The 15,039-nt window shown below is 57.2% G+C and overlaps 2 protein-coding genes across 2 annotated transcripts in view; one reads left to right on the forward strand and one right to left on the reverse strand.

The window, feature by feature from the left end:
• Nucleotides 1-4,498, reverse strand: part of VOLCADRAFT_119942 (uncharacterized protein) — a gene marked incomplete at both ends in the record, with an annotated part of 5,762 nt that extends 1,264 nt beyond the window's left edge. The window contains 5 exons of the mRNA XM_002958357.1: nucleotides 63-152; nucleotides 762-2,414; nucleotides 2,665-2,878; nucleotides 3,178-3,403; nucleotides 4,366-4,498. Of these exons, the coding sequence (XP_002958403.1) occupies nucleotides 63-152; nucleotides 762-2,414; nucleotides 2,665-2,878; nucleotides 3,178-3,403; nucleotides 4,366-4,498 (2,316 nt within the window). The remainder of the gene's footprint in view (nucleotides 1-62; nucleotides 153-761; nucleotides 2,415-2,664; nucleotides 2,879-3,177; nucleotides 3,404-4,365) is intronic.
• Nucleotides 4,499-7,649: 3,151 nt separating this feature from the next.
• Nucleotides 7,650-15,039, forward strand: part of VOLCADRAFT_121711 (uncharacterized protein) — a 17,523-nt gene continuing 10,133 nt past the window's right edge. The window contains exons 1-11 of the mRNA XM_002958334.1: nucleotides 7,650-7,830; nucleotides 9,863-9,936; nucleotides 10,584-10,762; nucleotides 11,163-11,294; nucleotides 11,334-11,393; nucleotides 11,728-11,840; nucleotides 12,177-12,364; nucleotides 13,065-13,172; nucleotides 13,668-13,788; nucleotides 14,305-14,501; nucleotides 14,681-14,764. Coding sequence (XP_002958380.1) covers nucleotides 7,692-7,830; nucleotides 9,863-9,936; nucleotides 10,584-10,762; nucleotides 11,163-11,294; nucleotides 11,334-11,393; nucleotides 11,728-11,840; nucleotides 12,177-12,364; nucleotides 13,065-13,172; nucleotides 13,668-13,788; nucleotides 14,305-14,501; nucleotides 14,681-14,764 — 1,395 coding nt within the window. The 5' untranslated portion in view covers nucleotides 7,650-7,691. The remainder of the gene's footprint in view (nucleotides 7,831-9,862; nucleotides 9,937-10,583; nucleotides 10,763-11,162; nucleotides 11,295-11,333; nucleotides 11,394-11,727; nucleotides 11,841-12,176; nucleotides 12,365-13,064; nucleotides 13,173-13,667; nucleotides 13,789-14,304; nucleotides 14,502-14,680; nucleotides 14,765-15,039) is intronic.

The following is a 15,039-nucleotide window of genomic DNA, read 5'->3' on the forward strand; positions in this document are numbered from 1 at the left end:
GCCGCCATCTCCGCGGCATCTCCTCTTGCGGATGACGACGGCGACAGTGACGCGGGCCGGACCAGGCTGCTGTTGCTGACGCTGAAAGAGGTGGTGGATGTGGCCGCGGGTCCACCACCACCGGCAGCGACTCCCCCTGCTGTCAGTGCCATCTAAGCGGGTGGGGGAGGTAGGGTGAGGAGGCGGAAGGCGGGAGGGGGATAAGGGGGGACGGGAGAGGAGGGGGGAGATGTAGAAGGACATGGAGAACAAAAGGAGAGAGAAAGAAGAGAAGGCTGTCGTGGTTTGGGAGCTTGTGCTTGGCGGGTTTGTGGTGTGTGTGCCGTTGAGTGTTACAAACGCGGGGCAAAGTGTCGAGAGCGGGATTTTAGAGTAGCAAGAAGGGCTCCGAAACCAGCCCAGCGCAACACGATGCGGCGTACCGATGAGAAATTAATGCAGAGCCACTGCGGCACAGACCCCTTCAGAAGTGGGGTGGGGTGGGGTTCATTGTTCCCGAACCGCAGCAGCTGCTGCATGGTCTGACAAACACAACCGGTGAACAAGTAAAGAGATGGTGCGGGATGCGCCTGCCCAGCACCTACGTGCCTGGGCCACGTACCCTCCCCCAGGTGAGGTGCGCCCTTCCTTCGCCACCACCCGGGTCACCTGCATCGCCATAGAGTGGCATGGAAACCTCCTCACCCAAACTTCACCCACTACCGGTAAAATCCCTTACATGCTCCAAATGGGCTCCGAAACCAGCACCCTAGAGGTCTTACCTGCCGCTGACTCCGCCGCTCCGAAGCCGCTGCGGAGGCACGTACGATGGCAGCGGCAGTGCGTACCAAGCGCGCAGCTTCGTCCGCCGCTTCTGACGAACAGCCAGCAGCGCCCTGTTCGACCGGGGCAGCGTCCCCACCACGCCGCCTATCGTACATGTACCCAGCGCCACCGCCGCCGCCGCCGGCCGTGTCATCCAGCTCCGCCGGCCAAAATGCCCCCCGGCGGTGTACGATGTCTGCTCGGGAGCTGCCGCCGCGTCCGTCACCCCCGATTTCGCCTCCCATATCCGCAAGAAGCTGCTCAAGACGCCTCTGCCCAAAGGCCACCAGCGAAGATGTGCGCCGCAGCGCCGCCTCAAACGTCGCGGCCGCCGCCGCCGCCCGTGCCGACGGCACCTCGAGCAACGTCCCCCCGCCGCCGTTGCTGCCGCCGCCGTCGCCGCCGCGAGCGCTGCGGCTGCCGCTGCGGATTCCATCCGTACCAGCGTTGACGCCGGCGCCCTCTGACGCTATGGCCATAGAAATCCGCATCTGTTGCGCGGTGCCGCTGTCGCTCTGCCAGCCAACGTCCCTCTGCGCCACACCTGCCCCTGCTGCTGCTGCTGCTGGTGGCGGTGGTACTGGCGGTGGGAGTCTTTCCGATGCCGCAGACACTACTGCCGCCGGTGGCTGCGGAAACGGTATTGGTAAAGGCAGCCTCAGGGTTGTGAGGGCTGCACTCGAATGGGCACTGGAAAGGGCCCCGCTACCGCCGCCGCCGCCACCGCCGCCGGCGGCGGCAATCGCGCCAGCACTTCCCCCGTCGGCGTAGGGTCGGCCAAGACCGGCCAAGGACAACGAGGCCAATCTCGCCGCCGCCAGGTCGCCGGGGAGGCAGATGCTGCCACGGCTCTGCTGGTTTTGGGGCTGCAGTTGGTTGTTGAGAGGTTGGTTAGTTAGTTGCTGTGACAGTGGTCCGACAGGTGCGCGATCTGGCTGCGTGTGCGCCGCTGAGATGGCGGTGGATATCGGCGGTGGGGCCCTGGTGGCAGTAGTGGTGGCGGCCGCGGCGGCGGCGGTGGTGGTGGTGCCGAACCCCGGAGCGTGCCCTTGCGTCTGCGTTTGGGTCTGTAGCCGCAGTAGCAGCTGTTGCTGCTGGCGGCGCAGCATTTCCAGCAGCTGCTGCGCCTGCTGTTGCACCTGCTGCTGCTGCAGCTGCTGCTGCTGCAGCTGCGTCAGAGCAGTCGCCTGGTGCTGCAGCTGCTGCTGCTGCTGCTGCGGAAGGCGACCATCAGCGGAATACACCGTCCGAGTAGAGGGCCGTACCACCCCAGATGATTGCAAACGGCCCAGCTGCTCCGGAACCACCGCTGCCGCCGCCGCCGCCATGCCCACTGCTGCCGCGGCTGCGACGTGTACACCTGCTCCTCCGGTCGGTACCTCTGTTGGTTTCGGCTCCCCCGCGGCCGGTACGACAGAGCCCACTGCCGCCGCCGCCGCCATGCTGGCAGTGTTATTAGCCGCCGCCGCCGCCGCCGCTGCTGCTGCGCGCGCTCGCGCCTGGCCCTGGAGCTGCCTCTTGTGCAGCCTCAGGTGCTCCAACATGTCTGGCAGGAGAGCCGAGTGCTTGCATAGCATGCAGTTCACGATACGCAGTCGACACGTGGTCACCTGTTGGGTGACCGGGGGGGGGGGGGAGAAATGATCACATGATGTAAAGATCTCAGAAAAATGAATTGCCGGCGTCCAAAGTGGAGTTCGGTGTGTGTGGACGGCGGTGGTGTGGTGTGGTGTTGAGTGTCCCCTAGGAGGGAATGGCAAGGGGCGAGTAGTGCGAGGGGGCATCGCAGGGAAGGGAAGTGCGCATGAGCGAGGCTGAGTGCGCCTGCATAGTACCCCACCTCACCCCACCCCATCTCACCATGTGTCGCAGCAGGTCGGTTCGGTCCACCCACACGCCGCACTGCCCACATGGAGAACGACCCACGGGACATGTAGCCTCGTGTTCGGGTGCAGCGCTGCGGGTGTGCCAGTGCGCGCAGCTCCGGAAGCGGCACTTGACGACGGCGGCGGGGCAGCGGCGGACGTAGTGCTGGTGCAGAGCTGACTGGGACTCGTGATCCTCATCGCAGCGCCTTCGGAGGAAACGAGGGTTATCAAGAAACAAGGGACAAGGGACAATGGGAGGTAAGAAAGGGAACGCCGCACATTGACCCAGCCGTGTGGCTTAAAACTAAACCGCATAACTCGACCGCAGACTGCAAAGGGCGTAGAAGTAACGGGGCATACCAGTGACACGCGGGACTCCTCCTCCTCACCACCACCACCATCACCACCACATGCACTCCCTTCCGGTCGTCGCGGCTCCCCATCCACGACCTCAACATCCCCTCTCCCCCCACCCCCACCCCACACACCCCACCAGCACCCTCACCTGCACACCGCCCCCAGTCCCAGGGCGTCCATGATGGCCGCCACGTTGTGATTGACCAGGTAGGCGTTGTCCGGTGTCAGCATGCGGGCATCCACGCGGGTCTCCCTGCAAATGAGGCAGTGGGCGAAGCCGCCGCTGTCGGGAAAGCGGCTGGGCGGGGGACGGCCCAGGTGCAGCGCGTCGTTGGCGCAGTGGAGGCAGAGTACGCTGCGAAGGCAGGTGCTGTCTGCGGGGGCGGAGGAGGGGAGCACATGGGGGAGAGGGGGTCGATGAGGAAAGGACGGGCGAAGGCAGAGGAAAGGGGAAGAGGGAGGAGGGACGCTGATGGGGATTAGGGGAGGTGCGTGGGGGGAAGGGGAAGGGAGGCATTCATGGGGGAATGGATGATGACATGCTGTGTTTGGGGAAAGAGGAGGTTGTAGGGGGAATGGCGAAATGCCGGGGAGGATGACGGCATATGGGTCATTTGGGTCATTTTATTGGGGAGAGGGAGCGTAAAGAGGAGGGGGGGAGAGGGGGAGGGGGATGGAGGTCATGGAGCGGGGAACACAGACAGGTACAGACGCAGAGTATTGGAGAGATGCAGGAGGAGGAGGATGCGCCTGTGGATTTGTGGCGTGCATTGACTAAAGGGTCGAGGTGTAACCCTGCCGGCGGCGTGGGCTGTCTGGGTAGGAAACAAGAACGGAAGATAACGATATGCGGCTGCCAGGTGAGCTATTTACACCCGAGTAGACCCCAAAGCAGGCAAACACTAACTTAGTCAAGATGAAGAAGAGCATTGTGCAATCTGGTAGAGATCTTTCCATTCACAGGCAAGTCGGTAACGCACGGGTTTGAGCACGAAGACAAATAACAAGGTCCAAGGTCTACAGAGGAAGACGATTGAATAAGTTCATTACTGAAGCCGTAGCTCCATTTTGTTTGCTCTTCAGGAGCAGGAAGGGTAGGTGGCAGGTTTAAACGGAAAGGGCACAGTTAGTTATGAGCCGTTCTGATGCTCAGTGCTGAGTCGTTTTCGAAGGAAAGATGCATGCAAAAAAGGTTTTTTTCCTAAAATGTGTCTCAAGTAGCTCTTCCGGGGCTCCTTCTTCACACCGTTGACTTCGCACTTCGGGTGCAGTTGCAAGCTTCCCACGTCCACATGGTCAGGCTATGCGCGTCATTTGGCCTAAGCCGTTTACTTACTGTTGGAGAATTTCCCCCCGCAGCCTCGAAAGCACGTGAAATTCACAGGAAGCTGCGCTGTCTCCAGGCAGATAGGGCACACAAGCTCCTCCTGGACCTTCTTGATTACTGGATGATCTTTTAACGCTGCCATTCTGTGAATGAGGAGCTAGAAATGTCCTTGTTGCGTCCCCGTGGGCCACAAAAAAATTCGTTTACTGGGCCCGGATTAGTTTTCTTTTCTAATCTTTCAAGTCATTTGTTACGTTTTGTCTTGGGTAACGTCGCCTCCTGGTGTAACGTCCGGAAGCGCAGGAGTCGCAGTTGGTCCTGAACGGCTTGTGCAAAGCATAGTAGCCGTGGGCCCTATGGGTAACCACCTGAAATTTTGCAGCGCCACGCCAAGGATCACCTTCTGGCAGAAGGCCAATAGACTGATTACGCAGATTAAAGGTTAAAGAGGGTTTATTTATGACCACTTAAACAGTCTTAGAGCTTAAATTGCTGGTGGTTGTGCCCAAGCAGCGGGAAGCATGTGCCGGTTGTGCGTGCCATCGCTCCTTGCCCCCTAGGCATGCGGGTGCTGCTACACGAACTGCTGTGCACACAGCGTGATTGATTTGGTCCTCAGCATGGCTATGGTGCCGGCAAGCAAGAGTTGGCACACTTCGTGGGCCCAGACTACTCCTCCGTGGCCTCATTCCCCTCACCACTTCACCCGATCAGTGGCCTTCTGCTGGCAATCCCGGCCCGCTCCTGTCCCACTTGCATGGCATACAGACTGTCAAGTGGGCCCCGCCAGGGCATCTATGACCCCACCCTCTGCACCCAGATGAGCTGGGGTTCTTGTAGGAGCTGCCGGGCAGCTCCGCTTTGGGTAACTACATTCTTTGCACCGGATACTGCCTGGGCAGCATCCGGATGAACACCAACCAAAGCTGGGAATGGTGTTCTTTCTTTACAGCAAACCGTGCGTTTTGGGTTGCACAGACCTCACAAGACACAGCCAGATCCGCACTGCCAGGGAGTACAGCTCCACTTGGATCAACACTGTTCGCCCCATTAGGCAGGCTGCCAAATCTCCGGGCATATTACTACACAAGTCTCAAACAGTATCCAAAAGAGAATGGATGGGTGGTCTGCCTAGCTTCGCCAGTATAAACATGTGATGCTGGGAGTGTAACTTAAGGGTAGGACAGGCTGCGCCCGGCGTCCCACCTGCCGCCGGTGGGAATGTCAGTAGAGCTGTAGTAGACTGCACTATTTGCAGTGTGGAGGGGTTGCAACCCATCAAAACCCTGTTGTGTATCAACATGCTGCAAAGAACCCCATCAGAAGCTGTGGATGGTCTCATCCTGATAACCCCCAGATGTCATCAGGTGCATGCATCAGCTCATGGAGGTGCTTGAGAGGGTTCTGAGCTTCTCAAGAGGGTCCTCCTGGGCGGCCCAGTGGCCAGGGCGCAGGAGGTGGAAAGGTAACAGTCCACGGACGGCGATGTCCTAGGTGATGTAAATGTAAAGTGCACGTGCCTGAACAAAGTAGAAATTGGGTTTTGTTAGGTTGGACTACGGGTACATCAGCGATATCTTGGCTGATCTTGGTGGCGTGCCAATCAGGCGGCCGTGCAGAGGATTGAGCTTGGGATGGCCAGCAGGCCACTGGTCAGGTGAAGAGGGGAAACCATGGAAGGTCCGGCTGAGGGTCCTCAGGGCCCATGGAGTCCACCAACCCAAGCTTGCGCCTGTGAGGGGGCCCTAGGGGGCCGACAATGAAAGGGTTGGAAATCGCCACTGACTACCATTTTTTTGTTCACGAGAGTTTTAGTTCTTAGGCTGACCGAAATTGGGAGAGTTAGGTGCAAGGTGAAGATTGGTTTTCCAAATTGCCCTCGGCCAGTATGGCATTCCAAACGATCCATACAGGTAGTTTTGTGCTCCGTAACAGCTACGAAGGCAGCCTGTTGCTCCAATATGTGCACCTGTAGATAATATATGTCTCTTTAAGTTCTGAAGTTCAAGATGTCAATAAACAAGTATCAAGGATCACATCGATCGATTTGTAACGACTACCGAAAAAACGGTTTCGTACGTTCGTCGCCACGGCGAGCCGATGATCATGTTCCTCATTCTATTGTGTAGAGCTTAGGTCCCTTAGTAGGCAGATGTGATCGCGCTTTGCGCGGGGGACAAATTTGCTGTGTTGAATAGCTTACACCTCAGTATTATCAGTAGGATAGAACAATATTTATGACTCATACCAATTTCACATGGAATTTTGCAGGCCAAGTAGCAGGGTGTTAGGCGTCTGATCCGCGCAGCTGACCATGCAGGCGGCCGGCACCTCCCGGCCGCCGTGCTCTGCTCCCAACGCGACATCTACCTCGCATTCGTTGCATCCTTGGCAAAATTGCGTCAGTCATAGGCCAGTTCGAGCATGGCAAAGCGCTGGCCGAAGCTTTTCGTGGCGGAGTAATGAGCAAAACAGGGTGCACTGTTCTCGATGGGTACGTCAGCTCTCCTGGATCTCTATTCTCTCGTGACTATAATGGAATTGCCCTACCATGGTCGCTGCGGACAGCGCATATGCTTTCCTCAGCCGGCACGTCTTGACTTGAAAATGTGTTGACGTTTTATGCAGACCGTCCGTCGACCAGCGACTGAGGGGCACCAAGATGCTGATCTCGAGTCAGTATATAGGGGTATTCCCAAACGGCAGGTGAGATTTAGCCGCCTTGTCATTTGGGTTGTCTTGCTGGTGCCGGAGTGCTGGAGCCACGTGCATTACCTGCCACGCCCGTACATTACCTGCGGCTTTTCCTGCCGACGTTCTTTTCCCCGCTCCCACGCCGCCCACCGTAAACGCCAATCATTTCCCCGATCTTTGCCTTTCTTAGCTTGAACGCGTCCTCCCCCTCCCTAATTCCGCTTCTGGTCCACCGCTCTGTTAAACCCCTAATCCAAACCAGCCCCCTTATCCAATATTGGATATTTGGCCGTAGCTGTGAGGCCCGTATTAAGCTGCGCGTCTCATTCCGTTGTATTGATACCCTTTACAAGCCGCATTCACTGCTTGACTTGCGGCCGCTGTCGGCATGTAAACGCGTTTTCCGCCTGGTCGTCGTCCCCTCACCCCCAATTACTGTCGGCCCTTCTTCCCTCCTGTCGCCACACCGTGGACAGCTTGCGGCAATGGCGCTCTCCCCGCTGGCCGCGCTGTCGCTACCGCTGCTAAACGATCCCGCCTGGCAGCAGTCCTTTGCCACGTACGGCGAGCAGGTTCGGAGCATCCTGGGCGGGCCGCAGGCGGCACAGCTTGTACGGCAGGTGGACGAGCAAGTCACGTTCATGGACTGGACATACGGCGTTACGGGTGTGGATCTGTCGGCAGTTTGGGATCCGGAGCTTTGGATCCGGTTTCGGGAGGCTATTGCTCGGAACGAGCCCGCCATTTTTTGGAACAAGCTGATTGACCGCATCCAATACAGTGAGTGTGTTACGGGTGCTTTACCACTTGATTGGTTATCGCTTAAAGAAAAGAGCTGTAATGCATACACGTGGTCTCACATATGCACACATGCACTTGGCTTATGCAGGCTGGTTAGCATTTGGTGTTTTGGTTTTTAGAAAGGGATTAAATAACCTTAACCTGGCAATAAATTGAAACGCAGACCGGCAAATGTATCATTAATAAGATGGTCGCTAATTTAGTGAAAGAAAAACGATCTTTGTGTGCGTGGGCTGGGCGGGGAGAGGGATGGACCACCAGCGCTCTCCGGGAGGAGGAGGAGCGCTCCGGGAGAAGGAGCGATGGAACCCCCCCTCTTTTGTGTGTTTTTCGACATATGTCAGTTGGTACGAATTTTGATTTGGGTTGTGGTCACACGGCCGTGCTTTTGATTCGCTTTAAAGCAACCGGGTTGGGAATGGGAGAGGGGGGCTTGTATGGGGGAATGTGTCGTGCACCGGGGGGTTATGTGGGGGTTTCGGAGCTTGGCGTATTTTTGGTTGTACGGGGCGCCAAGGAGGAGGACGAAGAAAGTACCTTCAGGCGAAGTACCTTCCGGAAGCTGTTGGCGCTGCTGCGACAACTTTGGCAACTTGGGTGGGGGACGGTTGCATGCCCCCAGAACTGGCCAGTCCGTTTTGGGGCTGGATTGGCCGCGACGACATCATTGGCTGCATCTGCAAAGGCGGAGAAAATCGGGAACAAAGGGTAACGCAACACAGCTGCTGTGCCTCATACATACTCCACAGCAGTAGCAGCGGCAATTGCAGGAGCGGGGGGGGGGCTGCCTTGCCTGCCTGAGAGAGGCTGCTTTAATAGGCAACAGCAGCAGCTGCTCTGCTGCATTTGCAGAGGCGTAACAATGGCGGTAGCAATGGCAGTAGCAATGGCAGCGGCCTGGCGACCTGGCGGTGTCACGGGCCCTCTAAAGGGGCATTGACCTGGAAGGTGGTGACGCACCTGGCGGCGGCAGTAGCTGGGAGCCCAGACGGCTGGCTGAAGCCGGGGTGCCGGGGGGCGCTGCTTTGGATGGCGGCGGCGGGGATGGCGGATTGTGGTGGTGAGGAGACCACATCAGTGCGCTTGCTCGCTCCCCCTGCCTCTCTCAGCCACCGACCCGCACTCTTTCACTCTCTGCCGCAACACCTAGAAGGCGAAAACAGCACCCGGCGACATGATCAGCAGCATCTATACACCACACCAGCAGTAGCAAGGGCTCCGCCGGGGTCTCCGATTAAAAAATCGGAGCTACATCCGGAAAGCCCTAAAGCCCTAGCGGAGACCAGTCTCATGAGGACTTGAGGGTTGAGACAGCAGCATCTGGAAGGGGTGGCTGGGTGCGTGTGATTATTATATGCAAAAGGAAAAAGGGGGTAAAAATATTCCTTGCCGACTGACGACGCCCATTCAAGGTTCACCATCTGCCTGGATCGGAGTTCAAAGCAATCTGGGAGAGCGAGAACCAATATCGACAGCTGTTTGTCGTCTGGGGTGCAGTGGACAGCCCGTGTTGAGGGGGAGGGGGGCAGGAGGAGCGATGACGTGCGCTAATGAATTGTGTGCAAGAAGCGGCAAAGTGCCACGTGCGCTGTTGGATGGGGGCCGGAGGGGGGCGAATGCGTGGGGGCGCACAGGTAGGGGGGACGGACGGGCGTAGACCCGCTTCCATAAACACAAGGGCTCGCAGATGATGGCAGATGAGCTGGTTTGGTGATTTGGGTCGGTGGGTCGGTCGGTCGGTCCTAGACAGGCTTGACGTCCCCCTCCCTGGGGGGCCGTGTAGTGGAGCCAGGTTCGCGTTGTACGTGCATACGTGTTTTGGTGCTTTGGGTGGTGTTGTCCCTATCAGTGTTTGTAGAGTTAATGGCTCTCATATCCCCCCCATGGCACCCATCCGGAAGAACTGGCGTCCGTATGTCCCTCTTGTTTGTATGTCCCCTTGTCCTTGTTCGTACAGCTTTGTAAGTGTTGCCGTACTTACCGCTGTGTACTACTGCCTCTTTCTCTCCAGGGGACGTGCTCCCGCAGGCGGGTCTGGTGGGTGACATGCGAATCAGCTACGCCAAGTTCCTGGAGCTCTTGAGGGTGAGTGGGGGAAAGTGAGTGGGGGGCGGGGGCGATGTGAGTGGCGGGTGGGGGGAGGGGATGGCAGGGAGAGGGGGAAATTATATGATGCGAAAAACAGAGGGGCAACTGCCGATTTCTGAAGCCGCGAAAGGGGGGGGAGTTGTGTGATTGGGGGAGGGGGTTTGGGGCGGGGAAAGGGTTTGTGAGTGTGTGTGTGTGTGTGTGTGTGGTGGGGAGGAGATTTGGGAATGGGAGGTGCTGGGTGGATGGAGCCGGGTTGGGGTTGGGTGGCAGCATCCTTGTAGCATATGTATGGAGACATGGACGTGTGTGTTTTCTTGGCGCTAAAATGAATGTGGGTGTGTTTTCATTTCCCCCGTGTCCCCTTCGCGGGGATCTCCCGCTGCCCTCTTGGTGACGTGTTTTCAGTTGGACATACATACATACAATCATACAATCATACAATCATACAATCATACAATCATACATACATACAATCATACATACATACAATCATACATACATACAATCATACATACATACAATCATACATACATACACGTGCGCACGCACTCAAGCCACCACTTGCTCGCTCCTTGTGCATATTTCATCCGTGCGTGTAATCGTACACTCACCTCGTACTTTACCCGTACACATGCTCTCAGGAGCAACGCATCAAGCGGTTGGTCATTTACGGGGACATGCGTACGGCAGTGGTGGAGGTACCGCACCCCTGGAGCGCCTCCGTACTGGGCCACCCCTCGACTCACCCTTTTTACGAGGATAACGACCACATACGGATCAGCCGCCTCACACCCAACCCCGCAGCGCCACAAGACGTCACGTGAGCTCGGGTTGACTGGGGGCTCTGGGCTTTTGGGGCGCCGGGAAGGGGTAATGGGCTTAGGGTTTGTGTTTGTGTGTGTGTGTGGAAGGGGGGGAGGGCGGGAGGACACCGAAGACTGAGATTTCTGGCTGGGGTTGCTAGCTGTGATAATGGAGGAAACGGTGGAAGAGGTTTTGAAGGGGGGAAGTCACCAGACGGGGTGTGGACAGGATGGCGGGTATGGGAAGACAGTGCCGTACTCCGCGCATCCCGAACCCCCCTCCCGCCCCCTCCCCCACCGCTACACATACACACACACACACCTGCGGGCGGCGAAAGTTGAGTGTTTTTGCTTCTTGCATGATATGATCCTCACTTTCCCCCTTTGTACTCACACACAAACACACAACATTCGCAGCCAGTGGTTTTGTACGGAGATGCCCGAGTGGGACATGGAGAAGTACCGCTTCTACGTGGACCTGCCGGGGGACTTCTGGGAGAGTGGAGTACTGCAGGCGCATCTGGCTGCCAGCCGTACGGCAGGGGCGGTGTGGGATCCCGTGTCACGGCAGTACGTGTTGCCGTACAGGTCTCAGAAGAAGGTGTTCCAGGTGACCACGGAGGTTCAGCTGCTGGATCCGCAGGAGAGGTGGGCCTGATGGATTTGGCGGGGGTGCAGTGTGGGGAGGGGGGTGGTGAAGGGGAGGGAGGTGGTGAAGGGTGGAGGGGAGGGAGGTGAGGAAGGGGAGGGAGGTGGGAAAGGGATGGGAGGGAGGGGAAAAGGCGACCCAAAAACACAGCTGTGAGCCATAGCACAGATGCGACTAGACCCCGACATGGGGTCGTGTCGGCATGGAATGGTCTTCATAGTTTTCCCAGGTTTCAGCGGGAAAAGGGGAGACAAAAGTCTGTCACCCTCACCCTCACCCCTTCCCTCACCTCTTCCTCAACCCCCCACACACACCCATCCCCCACAACCCCAGCTGGGACTTCCTGGGCTGGCTGCTGCACCCCGCCCGACTGGAGTTCTACGAGAAGGCGGCGTGTGTGGCCATAGCACTGAGGTTGCTGGGAATCGTCACTGCGCTGTCCTTAGGTATGTGTGTCTGTGTGTGCGAGGGTGGGGGGAGGTGGGAGAAGAGTGTGTTTACCGTATCGCTTGCGTCAGAGCGCTTTCTAAAGGCTTTCTTTTACTGGCTGTAGGGCGCGTGGGTGAGTGGGTGGATGGGTAGTCGGTGAGGCCCAGGGAAGAAGTTGTGACATCTATTTGCACTTTGCACCAACATTCCCTCTCCCATCTCTCCTCAAAGTCCACCCGTACCCCTCCACGATTTCTCCCCCTTCCCCCCGGCTTGGTATTTATTCCCCGCCATCTTTTCCTGCTCTTTCCGCCCTCCCTATCTCCCTGTCTGTCTGTATGTATGTATGTCAGGCTCCCCCCTATTCCAGTTGTTCCGTGTTTCCTGGGGTAAGCTTCGCGGTGAGGGCAAGGGCGGCAAGGGCGGTAAGGCCAAGGACCCCAAGAAGATGTCCAAGCAGGAGAAGAAGGAGAGCCAGTGGGAGCGACTCACCAGCAGCAGGGCGCGGGAGTTCATGACAAAGGATGAGAAGACCGGCAAGGTGGGTGGGTGAATGAGGTGGGGTGGGGTAGGGCGGGGTAGGAGGTGGAGGGTTGGGATTTGTCGATATGTCGACATGTCGATATGTCGGTGTTGATCTGGCTGTTCGTGTCCATCCACCTGTCCTTTTCTGTGGGCTTTTCTCTGTATCCAAATCGTATTTGAAATCTCTAAGAAAAAACGTTTGAATGTGTTCCTGTTTGTGCGCATTGTTCATCATATTTTCCTGGCACCCATTCCACCGTCATTGTAATATCACCACGATCGCGCAATTCTGTGGAAGCAGAACTAATTGCGACTCAAGTAATCTGTCAGGATACGTCTGGATCCAGACGTAGATTATTTCCTTTCAAATTATTCCTTACCGTGGTTGGAGAACCATCTGGTCCGGAAAGTTACGATGTGCGTGGTGCGTGGGGCTCGCTTAGGCGGGGAGCGTTACAAAGGTTTTAAGTGAGCCCTTCGTACCCTTTACGATGCTCGTCCCAGATCATCATCATTATTTCATCATCATTATTTTATCATCATCATCATCATCATCATCATCATCATCATCATCATCACGCAACAGTCAAAATGGTCACGTGAATGTTTACTCATGTGTAGATCAATTCCGTGATGTAATCCTGTCTCGGTCCTGCCCGTCGGGTGCATGTAACCCCCGTCTCCCTCTCATGCGGCCAACCCTCCCCCCCCCCCAGATGCGCGACACGGGTGTTCGGTTCGAGGACATAGCGGGTATGGACTACCTGGTGGTGGAGATGCGGGAGGTGGTGCGGATGCTCAAGGGGGACCCCGCCTACGTGAAGGTGGGGGCCAGGTGCCCCAAGGTACGTGTGGGCCTGAGGGGAGGGGAGGGAAGAGGGGAGGGGAGGGGAGGAGCCCAATATGTAATGACGAAAGCCCTGCGCTGTAAGATACGTCTGCTGAGATACATACAGAACAACAATTGCCGGGGTCCGAAGCAATGGGGATGTGGGAAAGGGGGGGAACGGACCACTGGCCCACCTCGTGGGAGTTTTTTGGGGTGATGTTCTTTTCCTTCCTGCCCATGTCCTGTCCATGGTAGTTGATTTTTTCTCCCCCGTTCTCACCCCTGGCCCCTCTCCTCGTCGTCAATTAATGTCTTTTCCACTTTCGCATCATCAATCATCATCGTCATCGTCGTCATCATTATATGATTCCCCCCGGCCCCCGGCCCGGTTCACAGTTCATTTGGACACCTCTCTGACCACTTAAAACTTCACCGTCCCCCAACATATAAGTACGTAAGTACATACATACATACATACGCACACACGCAGGGCATCATTTTCCAAGGTCCCCCTGGCACGGGCAAGACCTACTTGGCTCGAGCCATAGCCGGGGAGGCGGGGGTGCCCTTCTTCTCCTCCGTGGGGTCGGAGTTCGTTGAGATGTTTGCCGGTACGTTTTGCCTGGCGGTTGGGTGGTTGGAAACGGTTGGAGGCTGTTGCAGCAGTGCGGAATTCATAGAGAAGGAAGATGCGGGGGGGGGTGGCCGTACAGCTCCTGTGCCGTACATAGTACGTCTTAAACCAAGGGCTCGGGTTGGATATTGTTTGTGTGGGATGGGGGGAGAGGTGACTCGAAAGTCATGTCGGGAAGGCCTTTTAGGGTTTTACCTGCCGTACCCGGTTATGCACACCATAATGGCGGTTATCGTTACACAACGGCGGAATGGGCCTTTGTTTGCCGCTCACCCCCTCGGAACCCCTCTCTCCACCGCGCCTCAGCTGCCCCCATCCCCGCACTAATCACCCGCACCGCCCTTCCTCTCACCCCACCGTTTGCTGGTATGTGTGGTGGAATGGACTGAGCAACTCGGGAAGGTTAGGTGTTAACGATGTCACTCGAGCGGGTGAGAAAGTAGTCAATATCAGCAATATCTGTGTGTAATGTGTATGTATGTGTGTATCGCAGGCGTGGCAGCTGCCCGTGTCAACAACCTGTTTTACAATGCCCGCAAGAAGGCGCCCGCCATCATCTTCATTGACGAGATCGACGCTATCGGCCGGGCCAGGTCCACCCTGGGGGGGGACCCCGGCTCCATGGAGAGGGAGTCGGCGCTGCTGGCCATGCTGGTACAGATGGACGGTATCACCAACAAGACCGAGCAGGTGTGTGTGTGTGTGTGCGTGCGTGCGTGTGTGTGTGTGTGTGGATGGCGATGGGAAGGGAGAGGTGAAGGTGGGGGAGCAGGAGCCGCGCAGGGAGATATGGGCGGCATAGCAGCACCCCCCTACATACATACACACACACATCTCCCCGTCTGTCCCCCCTCTCACCCCCTGTTCAGGTTCTCACCATAGGGGCCACCAACCTGGCTCAGGAGCTGGACGCAGCTCTGTTGCGGCCGGGGAGGTTCGAAGTGGTGTACGAGGTACGAATGTACCGCCAACCACTGTACGAACGTCGTACTAGCCATCTAGGTATCTAGGTCATTTGAACGCCTTGCTTATCCCGCGGGAGAGCTTCCCTGACTCCTTTTCATCTTTCTATTATTCTACCTCCTAGCCCACTTCTTGAAATCATCTTAGGTGCCCGGGTCCCTTAAAGATCTGAAGCTCTTTTCCGCAGTGCCCTTCACTGAACCTCTCGTTCTCGACCCTTCATCTCTTTGGACTGCTTCAACGGTTTTGTTACTTGGGTCGGCAG

The sequence above is a fragment of the Volvox carteri genome (genome assembly GCF_000143455.1).
Source record: "Volvox carteri f. nagariensis unplaced genomic scaffold VOLCAscaffold_92, whole genome shotgun sequence".
NCBI lineage: Eukaryota > Viridiplantae > Chlorophyta > Chlorophyceae > Chlamydomonadales > Volvocaceae > Volvox > Volvox carteri.